Source organism: Rhopalosiphum padi, chromosome 4, assembly GCF_020882245.1.
Source record: "Rhopalosiphum padi isolate XX-2018 chromosome 4, ASM2088224v1, whole genome shotgun sequence".
NCBI classification, from domain to species: domain Eukaryota; kingdom Metazoa; phylum Arthropoda; class Insecta; order Hemiptera; family Aphididae; genus Rhopalosiphum; species Rhopalosiphum padi.
Window position 1 is genome coordinate 7,239,632 of NC_083600.1, and position 18,987 is coordinate 7,258,618.

Below are 18,987 nucleotides of genomic sequence, written 5' to 3' on the forward strand. Positions count from 1 at the left end.
CTGTTAAAATTTGCTGTAGCAGCAATCCATATTATATTTGGAGGAAATTTTACGTCATCACTTATATAATTATTTAATAAATTATTTAAAAATTGTGTTAATCTATTGTCATTTGGCCAGATCTTATTAATAATACTTCAAAGTAATCAGAAATCATTTTGAACTTAAAAAAAACTAATTCGAAGTATTTAGTTATTCAATTTTTAATAGCTCAAGATTCGGTTTTATATTTTAAAGTGTATAGAGCCAGTGTACACAGTAGGTACATTTAAACCTACTGTTTGAACATAACTATACTACAATTGAAAAATTATTATTTTTTTTCTGGATGGAATTTACAAATCTTTTTTTTGACCTTTTTTTTATTTTCTCAGACAGAATTTATTATAGACCTTTGCACACTATGTAAACTTTTACACCAATAATCTTTTTACCTGTAAATAAAAGGTACTATAATCTCCTTCACAAACCATTTTACCTGAAAAAACGGGTAATATCCTATACTTCAATATTTTTACTTGAGTACACGATTTTGGAATTGAAAAGCTCAAAAAGCTAAAAATAATCATAACTAAATACAACTGATCATAATTATATAAGACGAAATGTGTATAATATGCGTAAATTTATGTTGCCGCCTTTGTCCTAAAATATTGACGAAATTCATAATACGATAAATTTAATGGATATAAAAGCAAACCGCTTTGAACAATTTGTTGTCAAAATACCCATATTATAGTTTTTCTTTTATAAAAAATTTAAAATTTCTCTATTCTAATGAAAAAATATTATTAGACAGTACATTTAATTATTGTACAGAATATTTTCTGCAATTATTTAATTTTAAGAATCATAATTATAAGCATGGATCAATTGCGCCTAAAACAAAGTTTTTGTTTAAGGTCAGTGAACGCTTATATTTAATTTTCCCTACTTTTAGATATGAAAATATTGTTGTTTGATCTAATTCCATCAACATAAATATAAAAAATCTACACACTAAAATGATTGAAAATTAAAAAATTATTTATTGATCAATTTATTATTGGTTAAAATGACTTAATTATAATATATTTTATAAAGTATCGGGAATTTTATGAAACGTTTTTCTTATTATCTATTACTCACATTTAATTACGCAAGTAAAGTGACTGGTTAAATGTGAAGAAAACAATTATTTTATTTATTTAAATTATATTATGTATTAATACTCGCAAAAAAGTTCGTAAGTGTATATTGATGTAGTATTTATTAATTACAAAAAAAAAAAAAAAAAAAAAAATAGAAAATAGACTTTATTGAAAACTATAGTTTTGTATAAAAATTATAATGTTTCATTAATTTTTTTGTTTTATTTTTCCTAATTAATTGGAAAACTATTGGAAATATTTAATTTTGATCTATTCAAATTTCAAAGTAAAAACTAAATTAAATTTTCTATTCTAAACACCCTTAAAAGTTGAATCTCAAAGAATTTTATCCACTACTGAACATAAACCACAAAAAAATTAAAAATTAAAATTAACTTTTTCAAAATTATTTATTTTTGCGATTATTCAACTATAGCTATTTCCGTAAACACGTAAACCTAGTTTTTAAGATCGCACGAAATTATTCTTCTAACAAATCAAAATTACACAAAACTGTTATTTATCTATAAGTTATATCTCAATGAAATAGTTCCATTATTCATTTTTGTATAATTGATGCTCAACATCAAATTATTTAATACAATCAAAACTCTATGTAACCAAAAATAAAATAAAAATTGTATGAATATAAAATGTGTTATAAAACTTTAACTATTTATAAATAACACAAATCAAACAATTATTTAGCAAAACTATAAAATTTAAATAATGTATCGAACAATTTATTAAAAATCAGTAATATTGTATTTCGTTAACAACATTTTTCATTTAGCAAACTATAATAATATAATTAATTTGTATGCAATATAATAAGTGTCTATTATTAATTAAACTTAATCTCTAACAAGTGAATTATGAGTCACATAACAAAACAAAAATATTATAGTAAATAATAATAGTATTCATATAAATTTCATATACATTCTGTGAATTTTCGATTGAATATTAATTTTTTTACGAGTTATGACAGATATTATATCCATAAACACAATTAAAATCGAGTAGGCATAAGCTAAATCATTGTACTTTTGAGACATTAAAATTTTAATTAGACATCAAAAAATAACAATATTCTTTGGATGAATTATAATTTCTTTTTTTTTATCTAAATTAACATTTTAAATTTTGTATAATTTGAAAATTGAAGCGCAGGTATTCACTAAATTTACAAATAATAAGTCTTACGGTTGAATTTATTTTAGATATGCACATGCTTTCATAACTATTAGTTCTACACAGATCATGGCTTAAGAGTATACGCAAGAAGACATTTTTCAATAACTAAAATAGGAATGTACTAAACGATTAGGACTTTCATAGGTCTGTAAATTAAAAATATCGGTATACATACAACACCGTGTTAACATATTATTTATTTTCTCTCTCTGACCTACCTATATCCATACGCAAATACGCAATATGTCAAATTTATGCTTGGTAGAACCATTTTTTGTTGTGAGGTGTAATATTAAAGTAAAATTAAGTACTATATATTAAAAATTATTCAAAGTTAAAATCAAGAAAATTATCTGTTTGTACATTGGCTTTTTTACGATGTTTAAATTTTTTCTGCGATTGCGGAAAAATAAACATTTTAAATCGTAATATTTTACATACTCATAACTTGTATAACAATTTCAATAACAAAAATATCCCACGTAAAAACACAGATAATTTTCCTATAGTTCAGAATGTTCGGATAGATAACAGGTTAATTCACTCTAATATTAAAGGTAATCACTAAAAGCTAACAAAAAATGTGTTGTGCTTGGGTCAGAAAAAGAAAACAAATAATGGGCTGATTCATGTTTTAAATTTTAACCATATTACGAAACGTTTTACAACAAACGCATATGGTTATGAATATTAAAATTATAATGTAATCATCCGTAAGACAACTATGGCATATGTTATTAGAACATCTTTATAAATTCAATTATACATAATATAAATAAATATATATGCAGGTCTAAACGAGTGTAAAAAAGAAAAACAATATGTATGATTTGTACATAATATAGACTCAACAAAATATTATTATTTTTTTAACACAATACAATCAAATTTCACATTTTAAAAGGTAATAAACATTGTAAATTTGTAACTATTATCCGATACATATAAAACATCAAATAGTCAAAAACATAAAAAATATGAACATGTATACAATATACATATATAATATATAGATAATGTAATAAAAAAAAAATAAAAATAACATTCTGGTAAACACAAAGTATTGTTGCCATTTTCGTATCACTTTATACATTAAAATAAATACAAATTGGCAATTTTTATTTTCAATCATACATCAATACATTTAAATATTATAATTTATACATTAGGCAATATGAGGATATGTGCATGAAAAAGCATGGGCTAAAAATAAATAAATAAATATCATATCGTTGAGAGGTAAAAAGAATTTCACACCTACAGTCTTTAGACCTGATAGAAAAAATATAATAATGAAGTGGTTTAACTCAACCGCGATTATCATGTACTTGTCAGTCTCTTCAACTTATCAGATTTTTAACAAAAATAGTTATAAGTATATAATTAATAATTAAAAGAAAATAATCATAGTAAAAATATATTATTTTTTAACTATAGTCTTGAGAGTCAAATGTTCGTATATAGTAATATTATTTTAAGTTATTTTATAATATATATAAATATACATATTATAATTATATATATATATTATTATAATTATTTTAATATAAAATCAAAAGGTCATTTCCACCTCATTTTTAAAATATCACATGCGTAAAAATTTTAATTTTGAAAGACAGGAGAAATTAAAATTTTTTGAAAAAAATTTGTTCATTTACGCGCGATGAGATCATTCTATCCAGAAATAAATTTAGAGCTTTTGAAATACTGCAAACTTATACATAATAATAACACATAATGTATGGCATTTAAGTTTTAAGCGTATTAATATTAAAAGGTGGTTTACATATTATTATAGATAATTAAACACGAAATATAGGTAAGTATTTTTACATTGTTTTTTCCGAAAAAAAAAATATACATTTTATAGACTTTTAATAGTGAATGTATAACATGTATCTAAATTATTGTTTGAGTTTTTAACAAAATAACAACGATAAAAATAGGTATTACTCATTTTTACATATAACAAATTATATTTTAATATGTTTCATAATATTGAGAAAAAACGAGTGAATCCTTACTTAGTTTATCATTACGTTTTGTTTTTGTTTTTTTTTTTAAGTTTTTTCTTCCCCCTGATCCTCGCTGGTCAAACATCGCATAGTTATAATAATGAATATATAATATACTTTTGTACCGCGAGTATTTGAAGTACACAAAACAATCTCTCGAAACCTTCATAGAATTTTCAGTCTTTGTACGATTACACATTATATTGAAGTAAAAGTAGTAACTGCAAAGGGAATCATTACCTACCAACACACATACGGTGGCCTAAAAAATGTCGGAACTAAACATCACCACCAGACTATCTGGGATCAATTCGATTCGGGTGGGCATGGCGAAAAATATAAAAGTGTACAAAAACCAAACGAAACAACATTATTATGATGCCACGTCATTGATGAAAGGAAAAATGGAGGACGGGGTAGGGGACTAGAAGATTGTTTTGACGTCGTTTTTGTCCCGTGAAAATCTCGCGCGTACCAATATCTTATATTGATCAATACACCTATGTACAATAAACCAACGACTAACGAGTAATGATAGCGTACATGTATATAAGGTCGTCGTCTACGCGTTCATAAAATTTGAGAAAGATCGAGAAGCGGGTAAAAACATTTAGGCACAGAGATTTGTCGTCGTCTTCTTTTAAATCGTTTTCTTAAGTAGCGGGTTCTGGGTCAGGGGCGGACCACCGTCTCTTGTTCCTGCTGTTCTTCTCGTCGTCCACAGACTGTTGCTGCAACTGCAGCTGAGCTTTTTGAACGGCCGCCGAATGATGTTGATGGAGATGGTGGAGGTGTTGCTGCTGATGACTGTGGTGCTGCTGCTGCTGCTGCTGTTGTGCGGCTGCAGAGACGTTATGCTGCTGCCGTCGTTTTCCGTGCGGTGGCGTTGTCGTGGTCGTGGCCGTTGTCGTCGTTGTCGAGTCGGAAGCCACTGCCGCCACTCGTTTTGTCAGCGACACGCACACGTCACCCACCTGCAATCTCTGGCACGTCAACCCGTATTTGGCCAGCGTCTTAGCCGGACTCCACGACGCCCAGCCCCGACCAAACACAAAGTACGGGTGTTCGGCGCCGCTCTCCATTTCCACCTGTTGCGATTTGGACGTCACAGCCGCAACGGCCGCCGCTGAACTCGTCTTTTTGTTGTCATTGCCGATCTAAAAATGAAAACGTTGATTAGTTATAAATCTCCCAAATTTACATGGGTATTATTATTATTATTGTTATACTATATATAATATATAGCTGGTGAGGCGTGTACTGTACTATATAATATAATACATATTTATATTTATATAACTTATAAACAGCTCCCACGATCTATAGCAGAAAACACGATTTATTTTCCTAAACGCAAAATATTCTTGTACCTATAGGCGAATATTATTCAAATCCGTACCTACGAATATTGACTATTTATTTTCGCGCGTTTTATACATAAACATAATATTATAATAAACATGTGACGATACAGTGTATGTGCGTGTGTGTGGAAGGGGTGATGGGGAATAATGCGCGACATCAACCACTCCCACGGATGTTTATAATTGTAATTTGTAACATGCAATGCGGGATACCAGTACCATCACATCATCATAGCACCACCACCACAACAATGGAGTGACGGATGTCATCACAAATGACGGCGGCAACGTACGCCTCCCCGACATTTTCCGTCGTCGTTTCGGTTATCCGTCGGTACACTGAACACTACGGCGCATCTCGCGAACATTATAATATGACGCGGGGACGCCCTTGACTAAACTAAGACTGACTATATATATATATATAGTAATTTTATGATATTATATTACACCGTCACTGAGTGGCTGCTCTAATGGTATCTACCAATTTATTAGACGGCGGGCCCAGACGGACGGAAAAAGTAATAATAACAAAAACCGATTATGTAAATTTTGTAGAAAGAAACGCGAACGCGGCTGGTGTGCGTGTGTGTGCGTGCGACGAGTATGAATTATGTATGTACATGCGTTTCTTCGTCCTCGAACAAGGCCAACTCTTCGAACAGGATTTGTACTTCTTTTATTTATTTATTATTATTATTATTTTTTTTTTTTTTTGGCAATAACCATGGGCGTGTATGTGCATGTGTAATAATAATATGCGTTCGGCCGCAGTCTCTATCGCGCGTCGGTCAGTGGTCGGGAGTGCAACAGGTCAACAAACTCGACGCGTGAGCGAGATGTAGTCGGAGAGATGGTCGTCGGCGACGGAAAATAGCATTATTCTATCATATTATTATATACGTGACGTGCGTGTGTGTATTTTTTCGTCCGACTACGTAGACTTCGGAAAGGCGAGGAGTGGAGTTACCTGTGAGCGCGGTGAAGAGGTGATCAATCGGTCGGTGGTGGCAAGGGAACGGATGGGCAGGTGAGAGGGAACGACGGCGTAGCGGGGACGGGAGACCGATATAATAATAATGTTATAAGCCTACTACGACGACTACGTTAGCCTACATAGTAATGACCCTGCCTTGCCTCAAGGACGAAATTCCCCCACTGCCGCACGCCGTCACCACTCGGCGATGTTTGCTCGCGCTCGCACGACGTGCACTATGAGTACTATACGTCTATAAGTTACGCCGAATAAACGCGAATTTATAAAAAAAAAAAAAAAATAATGTAAGCGGGTAAAATCCCTGATATTTAGTACGCTCTTCAAAATGTGCATACGATACACACGGTGCACACGTTGCACCAGGAACGTTGCGTCGGATAAACGCCAACGACGACGCATGCGACAGCGTTACGATTTCGGATACACTACGGCCTTGCCAGGATTAAAATGTGCCGACGCGCGACACCCGCTACTATCACACTGCACACTAATACTGTTCTACCACTCGTTGCAATAATAGTAATAAACTAATAAATAATAATAATAATAATAATCGTTTCGGTGTTTAATATATATTATCGTGCTCACAGACAACGTTTATTTGATATTTATTATATATTATTATATCATACTTGTCTTATTTTTTTCTTACGATAACAGCGTGTCCAAATAACGTCCTGACATCGCTCGCGATTCACGGTATACGACCCTGACGGCAATAAAATATTTTTCAAGTTGTACACTTGTAAACAGACATGATATTATATTGTGCGGTATCTAAATAAAAAAAAAAACGACAAAACTCAAATCTTGAAATTTTATACAAAGAAAAAGGTTTGTCCACAGTTTGTATATTAATATTCGAATTAGAAGGCGGAACATATAATATGTATGGCACGGCGTTATTATACTTAGGATAATAAATATTATTCAGTTTTATTGTGTAACACGTTTGGCATTCATTCATACTAATGTCTAATAACTAATAAGTAATAATAATTGTTGTTACGATTGTCGTCATCTAATGTAAATTATATTATACATAATAAATACATCATACGTTTATAGTTTTTAATAGAACATCATACGAAATAAAATAATTATTGCTTTTCATATTTAATAATCCATTTATTATAGAGTTTATAAATTATAATGTACACACGTTGTATACACTACAGTTTGTTATTAGAATGCTTACAAATCAGATTCATTGTATTTGAGCAGAATAGCAGATAGTTGTTTTAAGCATACTCAGTTTGTTAAAAAAAAAAAATTTAAAGACAGCTGACCTACGCGCTAATGGTAAATTGTTGTTGTAATATAGTACAAAGGAAAATTGCATTATGTGCATTTAACCATTGATTATAAATATTATATTTTATATATTTTATGTTTTATAATCAATGATTTAATAATATGTAATATCCAGTCGGCTAACCTAACCAACGCGCGTTATAAACCAAACAAATCTAAATGTAACTTAATATTATCATTTTAATATAATTAATAATCAGGTTTTCTTTATATGAAAAAATAAAAATATTTAGTTATATAACACCAAGAAAACGATTTCCGCAAGTGTTAGCTAGTCTAATAAAATAGTTTATCAAATATATGTAATTATGGAATACATCAAAATTTTCTGTAGACTAACTATATAGAGGTAGGCAATGATAGCTAATAAATATATAAAAGGATAAAATAAAGAAGAACACGCGAGTGTGGATATACTGTTGAGAACTGGAAAAATGTATTTAATATATTATGTAATATGTATATTGTAGAATTTGTATACAGTGTTTTAGGAGCATATATATATTTTTTTTTTATGAATGACGTGTGACAGCAAATGACCGATTATGCAGAAAACGTCAATGCCGAGGTCAATGCGGTGAGAAGCAGCGGCGCAGCGCGCGACTCTTCGCTTATAGCTGCGGCTCATATCGCAGTTTATGATGTTTCAATTTTCCATCGGTTTATTATTATTTTTTGTTGTTTATTGTTTATCTGATATCTGACACGGTTTTATCTAAACATTTTTCCTGTCTAATATGTATACAATAAATTTATATACTATTGTTAATTTAGTTTGGATGGGTCCCGTTTATCATTATTATTTATCGAAACTGTATGATGAAACGTACTGGCAGCGTTTATAACTTCTGACGTTCAAAACAAAGTCTGTGTATTACAATATTACATATTAAATTATTATATAATTTTGTGGAATTATTAACTATTCTACATTGTAACATTATAAATAATTACTGTGCTGAACTGTGTGAACGATAATATATATAAAATAAAGCGAAATAGAAATAATACAAAATCGGTAATAATAAATACTAATCAGATTTTTCGTCGATCTGAGTCAGGTGTATTATTATTACTATCTTGTCCTTTCAATCATTGAATTTAAAAAATCTATCATCTATCAAAACACCGGAAAATTATTGAAAATTAAAATATATTAAATTGTCAAATTGTAACATCCTTCTACAACACAAAAACACGAATACGGATATTGTAGGTATATGATGTGTCATTTGTATTATTAAATAATGTCCAGGGTGTTTCGTAGAAAAAATACTGCTTTTAATTTAGCAATTGTAGGTCAACATGTTGATTAACCCATTATATATTTTTTCGATTTATTAGTTTAACAATATAGATCGAGGTACACACGCGAAATGTTATGGGTTTTAGTTTATTTAAAATAATATACATTAATTCTTAACAAAATTGATGATAGGTAAGATCTATCATACTTATCGACTATAGTGATCGACCTGCGAAAACTATATTTTCTTATAGTTGCGTGAACGGTAGACTACGTTGTTTTCACATATATACATACATACATAATATATTATTATAATTTTCTTTTTAAAAACGAATTGTTTTAAATTTTCAAACATCGAAATACGCGTTAAACAGCTGAAATTGAGTATGTTACAATTTATATTTGATTGGAAAAAGCACCCGCGGTGGATATAATAATAATAATAATGACGCAAGCGCGGTAGCGAGCCACCCAGCCGCCATTGAGGCACAACTACTGGGCACCGACAGCGACGTCGCGAAAATCGCGCGGGTGGTGGGTTACATGAATGAATTCCCCTGCACAATTCATAAGCTCCGCAGGACAAAGTGCGTGCGCGCGCAATCCGCTGTTGCCAGGGATCGGCCGGGCTCGCGGGGTGAACAACAAAGGAAAGCCATCGAAGCCACACGAAACTTTTATGACCGCCGCCAACCGACCGAGCGTCATGCAGTCTTCGGAGGGAACTTACATTTACGAAATTTGTTCGACTTTTGGTTGACTTGTTTTTCCTTACCAAAAATATTAGAAAAATACGAGGATTATTAAAAAATGCCTGTATATGAGTGCTAAAATATATAGTATAGCTAAAGGTATTTTGTTTAAGTGCGAAATGTTATTATTTATTATAATTTATAAGCCACCACGAGAAACCATAAGATCGCCGAGTCATCACAAACGTCGATAGAAGTGACGACTGCTATATACTAGCTACTAGCATGTCATTGTTTTTAAATATGTATAAGTAGATATATATATAATGTAGTATAAAACCCACCGGCCATCGCGATCGTGTACGTTGTGTTTTTCTTTTCGTATTTACGATCAACACATGCGATGTTTGTGTCTAAACCATGTGTCACGTGAGAACACATCTCTCACGCACCCCTACAACCAAAACACTGACATTGCTCCATATCCACAGGCCGACCGGCAACCGTACACCATGCGGCACATCATTATTACGATATTATTATCACGTGTATGGTACATAATAAGGATTAATATGCATATAACGGAAAAGGCATGTTTCAATGTTAGAACCAAATAGAAAAATTAAAAATCATATTGAATAAGTTAGAGAAAATTTTTTAGTTTTTTTACGTTTGTATACCTAATATACAGTTCTATAAAATGTATGAACTTTAAATATTCGTAAATATAGTTAATTTAATTTCACGGTAAATTATTTTATATAAAATTCAACAAGAATAACTTATGAGGAATCTTAAATTTCATTTTCAATCCTTGAATATTAAAATTAAACATTTTAAACTACTAAATAATGAACTCATTTCGTATGTTATCTACACGAACGTTAATCGAGTAGTATAATATGTTATCTACGTCTCGCCCAGGTCTCGAGTGATATCTGCGAGTCAGACGGAGACTGACGTTGCTGCTGTGACATAATGACGTGTGGGTTATTTTTTTACAGTAGAAAATATAAATATAAAGCTACATTACTCCACTCTATAAACATGAAAAATATAATTGAGATTCATAACTCTCTTGGACGAGTAGAAGCCCTTCAATAACCTAAATGAATACAGACATGTATACCTGAAACCGTAAATTACAACACCTACACTTCATTGTTCCAAAAGCAGGGGCCAATGCCCAATACTCATGGTAAATACAATTTTCACGGAAATGTGTCAGAGTCAAATATGAAATAATAACACGTGATGCCAATGGAATCACCGACATGTTGGACTTATATTAGGTAATGGTAGAGTATAGTGGCATTCATTCATTCACTTTTGATCAATTTTTTGAAGACATGAATAACACTGTTTTGACATAAAAACGCACATTTTTATTGATGACACCTTCATTGTGCCATTGTGGGATGGAAGATTATAGATAATACTTAAACGAACGGTTGAAGTGGATATGTTTTTCGTATAAATAACAATGCAAGATGCAACATACGTCGCAAACTCGCAAATTCCATAATTTGTAAATTTTCATAAATTTAACGACTTCTGTCAAAATCTTAACTTCTAACGCTTATGAAAAGACACATTTTTAAGCTAGGAGGTTAAAATAAAAGGTAAACGCGTTTTGTTTACTGTCTTACTGACTTGAAATATAAGAAGTGCAATTGGTACACTGATCCTAAAACTCAAGTTTAGTTTGAGGCCGAACTGGCTCATGTCCATTTAGTACAACACTCATTGACCTTATGATTTATATTAATCAGTATATAATAGACCGGCCTTTTGTACATACTCAGAGTGGGCAGAAATAGAGGACGCTTCCCGTGAGTGACTTGTGACCACGATTTAAAATAATATTATTTTAAATCGTGCTTGTGATTGTACTATATAATATTGTGTAGTCATGTAGTGTATTATTAATGTCAATTATTACTACTTGATATTATAAATATATATATATATAGTTGTATGAATATATGTATATTATTAAAGATAATTATTATAACAACAACCTTATTAGAGCCTATAGAGGTAAAGATTAGTATAAAATATGTCCTAAGTGAAAACACTAGATATGCTCTATAACATATAAATATCAAGTATATTATCAATTGTCGTGCATTATAGTTCATTTAATCATGATGTATTGGTTTACTTATCAGAAGTAAATAAATAAAAAATACCCATAAGTATAAATACATTATACACATAACATATGTACGTACTACGTAAGGCGTAAAAGTAGGTACATAATACTGAGTGATATTACCTAGTGGCTACCTCACGACCAGTCTACTTGTATAATATTATATTTATATACATAAATAATATACATTTTTATTAATTATTATAAACTAAATACAAAACATGAAATAATAATTAAGAATCATCTCATAGTGTTCAATTAAAAATTATAAAATATTAGTAAATTTAAGATATCAGATATAGCAATAGGAATAATAGGATCTATTAATGGTTCGAAATACTATAATTTATTGTTGTACTCGCGAGATTGATAATGACGAGAGAATAGTATACGCGTATAATATGTATTTAGTAAAAACTAACTCTAAACAAGTCCTACAACTTAACCCTTATTTTTCTGACACGAATAACCCTGACCCATCATGACGTAAAGATAAACCAAAAACCCAACTACGACAACGTTGACTATCGAGTAGTTTAATCTCGTTCAAACGTTAGGCACGTTTTTATTTGTCCGCCATGATTATCGATTGAAATTTATGACCCTGGTTTTTTGCATTTTTTTTTTAAATCTACACGCGTGATTGGCAATAGCGGGGTTACAAATACGTAGAATACGTATTCAAGTCGTGACCGTGTGTATACCGGATACAATCCAAATGTATACACAAAGATATAAATATGTAGGAGTACTAATGTATAGTATAAATAGTAGGTTGTAGGTATACATAATGAGTAAATATGTAATATATAATGAGTTAAGTCATATATAGCGGTTAGGTAGAATACTATATAAAATCGGTTCATTCAGTAAACAAAGATGAATAATTTTTAGCTATACTATTTCCGAAGACCGTTTTGGTGGGAGGGAGAGCGAAAGGGGTCACACGTATATGGTGTGCACCCTCTATACCTCGCCGGCAGGGAACATCCCATATTCGGTGCACATGCGCGACGGGTGCACTCGAGCAGTGCGCTTAACGCGCGGGATGAGCCGGGAAGGGGCGCCGTATTAGCATTTCCAATCGATGTCTGCATTCCGACCTTCAGACGAAAAAAAGGTCACACACAAGCGCGCGCACACACACACACACACACACAAACAATACTCTCCGTATAGCGCTGAATCGCGGGTTACGGCGAGCGGAGTTAGGGGGGGGGGGCGCGTTCGTTTTGGCATTGTGTTTGATATCAGCTTTTTTTTTCGCCATCTTCTCTTTCTCTGCATATTATACACACAATAATACGCTGCGGGTACGCGCGCGCTGCCGACCACCGTAGGTAGGTACTCGTTCTTTCCTTTCTCGGGCATCTTTTTTTTTCTCTCTCTCATTTTCGAAACTAGTTTGCGCGAGCGGAGAGAAAAAAAAGCGCAGGTACACGCGATGACGAGAAAAACAAAGGGGACGGCGGCGGCGGCGAGAGGCGAGGAAGTGCACTGTATTATACACGCGCCGCCGCCGCCGCGTATAACGCGTGTGTGCGCGGACAACCGAACACACCGAAAAGAGGGTTGACCGCACGACTCGCGAGCGGCGCGTGTTCGGTGAAAACGACGGTGACGCGCCGCGATCGCCTCTATATACACGTCGTACTAGATCGCATCACTCGTCCGCCGGCCGCCCACGCCAACCGGTAAAATCGAGCGTATCACGAAAACGCGCCCGTGCGTAATATCTAATAATTACTATTGTTGAATGAAATTTATGCGTTTTCGATAATGAGACCGCCGACGCCGCCGCGGTGATCGCGCGCCGACACACGCGCACAGACCGTAGCACGAAAAATTACGTGTTACGTAATGAAATGCGACCGGCGCCACCGCCGTCGTCGTCGTCGTCGTCAAAATAAATGAGCGGAAAAAAATAAAACGCACACGATATCAATTTTTTGCTCTTTGAACTGGATAATGTATATTTTTTTTTCTTCTCATAATATATAAAACGCTTGCCGAAGAATGAATTTTTATTTATCGCCCATCGGCAACGATTCAGCTATAATATATAGCGCCATCGCCCGTCGTTTTACCAGTACATGCGATATAAGGTATATACTCGTGCTTCAAACCCGGTCGACACATTTTATTATTATTATTATCATTATTATTCATTATTCATTAGTCATTATTGCTAACCACGGTGCAAACTGCACATGCCAATACGCCTGCATGCACAGCAGATAAACGTACCTACGTATAATATACTGCATACGTGTAATTGAACAGCGTATACCGATGTTTTTTCTCCCGAGATCAAAAATAATGAAATGCGAAATGCAAAAACAAATACGGGGAATGGTTTTTAATGTGGGATGATTATCCGTTAAGACGACACGTCTATTATGATAAATAATAATATAATTTTTTTTTTTTAATTTAATGCTCGGTTATACGGTTTGAACGAGTTAGTGGAAACGATCCTGATTGCTTATTAGGAATTCTCAGCGAAAATGGGCTCTGTTCATTAGATAAAAAAAAATAACATGCAATATGATATTCCAATGTATAAAAATATACATTATTAATTCTCGGCACAGAGAATTCCGCGAAACGAGAAAGTACATTATATATATTTGGATTTATCATGTTGATGATAAACGTAAAAAAATATCGGTAACCGTTATTATAATAATGTGAAGCTTTTCAAGAATATTATAATAATAATAATAATGTTACAATGTTTCCGACGATACTAATAATAAATAATAATAAAACAATCGAACTAATTAAAAATATTTTGAAATCAAACATTCGGTTTTATAGTATAACATTATCGATAAACTTTTATAACAACGGTGTGTGCCGTGTAGTGTGTACTAAACTTGCTTTGGACAATGAACACGATTTAAATCGAACAACGTTACTTAACAAAGACCGTTGCGTAGTTAATAATGTCATTTAAATGGGTTTAACTTATTATTAACTCAACAACTATTAGATAAATATCATATTAGTAGGTACATTTATAATGCAATTACAACATAAATACATAATATTATAGCATAGCATTCTCCGAAATTGTCCGAGTTCTCGGACCTACAGAAATTAAATTATTAATTGAAATAAATTTGCATGCAATTCTATGCAACTACAATGATTTGAAATTCAAGTGAAGTAATTTGTAATCGGTGCGAGAAACAATACTACAAATAATAAACCAACGATAATTTAAAAACTTAAAATAATAAAAAAAATTAAAAAATAGAATAGTCTTGTTTACACACATGCTGAAATCGTAAATGCATACCTACGTTTTATAGCACTTTACACCTTTACGGTATTTCGGTATTAATAATTTAGTATTTAGTAATTTAGTACATTTGTGTTTGTTCAACAAACTATTGCCCGACTAACAAAAATATTGCCATTTGTTACTTATTTACAATTACGAACTATCGTTTTCATTACGAATTTACGATTGTTTTAAGTATTCGAGATAATCGTGTTGCGAGCGGAGTAAAATTAGAGTATTACACTGTTACTGATAAAATATTAAAAAACGGGCATCGACATAGTTTTGTACAATAATAGAAGAATTAATTTCCATACGACTGTGTTAACAACATCATAATGACATAATTCAAGACACGATAAATTTTAATTAAATTAATTATACAGCGGGTTTAAGGACTAAACAAAACTATGTACCTATGTGTAGTTTAGATTTACAATAATAAAATAAGATAATAACTAATAATATAGTTACACTATTTTACTAATCAAAAAACAATATAAAATTATTAATTAAATTATTTATTATTAATACCGCAGCGGAGGATAAAAACCGACTACGATTCGAAATTCAGGCATCAAGATATTGTGCTTACATAACGATAAACGAGTGCACTAATTTCTGAACACGTGACCATCAAACGTGACAGTGATTTGCGAGTTCCGCACAAGTAGACATCGACAAACGTCGAGGGACGCGTTACGTTCGATTGTCGAGGGAAAACTTGTAAAAACGTGATAACGGTTATTGGTTAGACAAAATTCTGATTAGTACTCCGACGGGAGCCGCGTGCGGCAACGAGTCCGTGTTGTTTGGCCATATTCGTAAAATAGACGCGGTTTGGTGCGTGGGTGTGTGGGTGTGGGGTAGCGTACGAGAAAACACGTGGACCGAAAACAATAAATTACGCAACACCGACCGACCGGTCGGGGACACACGTCGGGAAAATCTGTCTCGGCGGTGGCCTTAGACTAATTTTGAAAATTTATTTAAATACATGGACCGGACGGATGTGCGATACATGTTTAATGATATTTTAATAATAATATATACTTTATTATTCGATCTCGTTAAAAAGGTGGTCGGAGTCTTTGGAGATAAAACCCGTGTCGAAAACACGGGCGCGCGTGCGTCGTTTTGTCGTGTGGTCGTCGTCAGCGGACAAGGAATTCCAACGCGCGCGTAGTATTATATTATTATACACTCGCCGCACACAATAATACTACGACGACTAAAACGTATACACACACGCGCGGGCGCGCGCGCGCGCGCCAAGACCAACTCGTGCCACGCAACATGGCCGCCTCCACAAGCTCCGGGTTTTTCCACACCTCTTGAACTAGAACCAGTCCGGAACAATGTCACTCACTACAACAACTATCCACGTCGAACGGGGTCCGCCGCCGCCGCCGCGTTCCTCTCGTGGACTTCCAAGGTCGTATAGCGAGATTACATGCCCATCGCTCTCGCACCACCAACCGCCTCGCGACACCCACTGCGCGCACCGTCGTCGTGATAAAAAGTAATAATAATAATAATAATAAAACCCGTATTGTCTCGGTTGCATTCCAGAAGTTATTATTACAAACAGAATTCACCGCGGCGGCGACGAGTGGTTCGTTTTTAAAACCGCCGCGCTAATGGTTCTCCTACTCCACCACACAACGTCATCCACCTACTATCCGTATTAGTCTTCGTCGTCGCCTCCTACTCCGCCGGTCTTTCACCAAACCCGATTCCGAGAAGAGACCATATTTTACTACATAAACGTTTAACATACAACGCAAGACGACCAGATTCCGCGGTGGTTTTGCGCGTACTACGGCGAGTGGTGGGAGCGACGGAGAGTGCGGCCGGTAAAAAATACTACTACTTACTACTACTACTACTACTACTACTACTACTACTATAATACTACTTCTGTTATGACTATTACTACAACTACTACGACGACTTCCTTATCGATAAAAAATATAATATAGAATATATAATAACAATAATAAATGAAACGCCGCTTACCTGATGATTTCTTTGGTCGCCGTAGCTAAGTGTAATCTTTATGTTGCCTTTGACCGCCGAATCCGTCACAGGTTCGATTCTCACCACCGTGCTGGGATCGATCCTGTGCAGGTCGCTGTTTTCCACAGAGTTCAAAAAGTCTTCGGTCCTCATGTCTTCGACCTTTTTTATATTTCCGTTGGCCAACCGTATCAGTGAACCCTTGGTGAAGTTGGACGTCTTGGCCGCCGTCGGCGATAGCGGTTCCGGCGTGTTGCGCCGCTGTTTCTTTGGCGAAGGTTCAGCAGCAGCGCCTATGTGGTTATTGTTGTTGTTGTTAATGTTGTTGTTGTGGTTGACGACAGGCGCAGCAGCTACCGTAGTGGCCGGTTGGGGAGGTGGTAGTATCCGTTGCTGCTGCAGCTGCAGGGGTGGTTTATTGTCCCGGCCGTTGGGAACCTTAAACTGTTCGGGAGGCGACGACGACGGGCTGGTCCGATTGCCCACGCTCACGCCGTTATTCTTATTCGGCGGACTTGGGTATCTCCGTTCCTGCGGCGGCTGCATCAGATGGTGCCTGGTATCGCGCGGAATGACGGGCGCGTACGGGCTAGTGTACACGCCGTACGGCGCCGGCGGCTGGTGCATGGGATGGTACGGGTGATACGGCGTCGCGCTGACGTAGAGCCGAGGATGTCCGTACACGGGGTATGGGTGGTGCCGGTCGTCCAACCTGATGTGGTGATCCACCGACGGTGGCGGTAACGGTTCTTTTGGGGCCGTCAGATTGACCGGACGGCAGTCCACCGCATACTTTGACGACGCCCGAGGCGCTTTAAGAGGGTTCACGGGCGCGGGTTTCGGCAACGGCCGCAGGAACTCGGGCGTGGACGGCAGCTCAGAAGACTGTTGCTGTTGCTGCTGTTGTTGCTGTTGCTGTGGCGAAGGCGGCGGAGGACCCACCGATTTCATGTACGCCGACGGTTCCGCGTACGACATACGGTGGTGGTTGTGGACAGCCTGGTGGTTATACGGCAAATGGGCCTGGAGTCCGTGGCTAACGCCGTCCACCACGAGACCGCTGGTGATCATTGCGCGTATCGCTGAGAAATACCTAAAAATAAATAATCCAATCGCACAAGTTAGAAATTATAATCTATAATAACTAGTATAAGTAATGAGATTTTGAGAATAACTAATAGAATTGATTAAATATACCTACAATATATAGATATTATATATTTTAGTATATTTAATCAATACTAATAGTATATGCTAGTATGACAATAAAATTGTGAAAGATTACTAATGCGATGGCAATACATATTATATAATATTGTCGTATAGTCGACCGTCGTCGTAGTAAATCCCCAGCTACTGTCCTATAACTTGATCACAAGTTTTTATAACTTAACGTATAGCAGATAATTTTGGTCAGGAAATCGCAACTTTTAAAACCACACTGTCGCTGTGATATTTACTAAAATATTTATTGATAAGACCGCTGCGTAACGGAAACTCTTGTGAACGATATAAAAAAATGGAATTATTGTCCCGGGACATGCATTGTGCGTACGTGTGCGAGCG

The 18,987-nt window shown here is 34.5% G+C and overlaps 1 protein-coding gene across 3 annotated transcripts in view; it reads right to left on the reverse strand.

The window, feature by feature from the left end:
- Nucleotides 1–3,169: 3,169 nt before the first annotated feature.
- Nucleotides 3,170–18,987, reverse strand: part of LOC132928438 (uncharacterized protein DDB_G0275275) — a 32,712-nt gene continuing 16,894 nt past the window's right edge. For all 3 annotated transcript variants that reach the window (XM_060993093.1, XM_060993090.1, XM_060993091.1), the window contains exons 2-3: nt 17,422–18,514; nt 3,170–5,499 (exon numbers count right to left, since the gene is read on the reverse strand). In XM_060993093.1, coding sequence (XP_060849076.1) covers nt 4,996–5,499; nt 17,422–18,492 — 1,575 coding nt within the window. In that variant the 5' untranslated portion in view covers nt 18,493–18,514 and the 3' untranslated portion in view covers nt 3,170–4,995. The remainder of the gene's footprint in view (nt 5,500–17,421; nt 18,515–18,987) is intronic.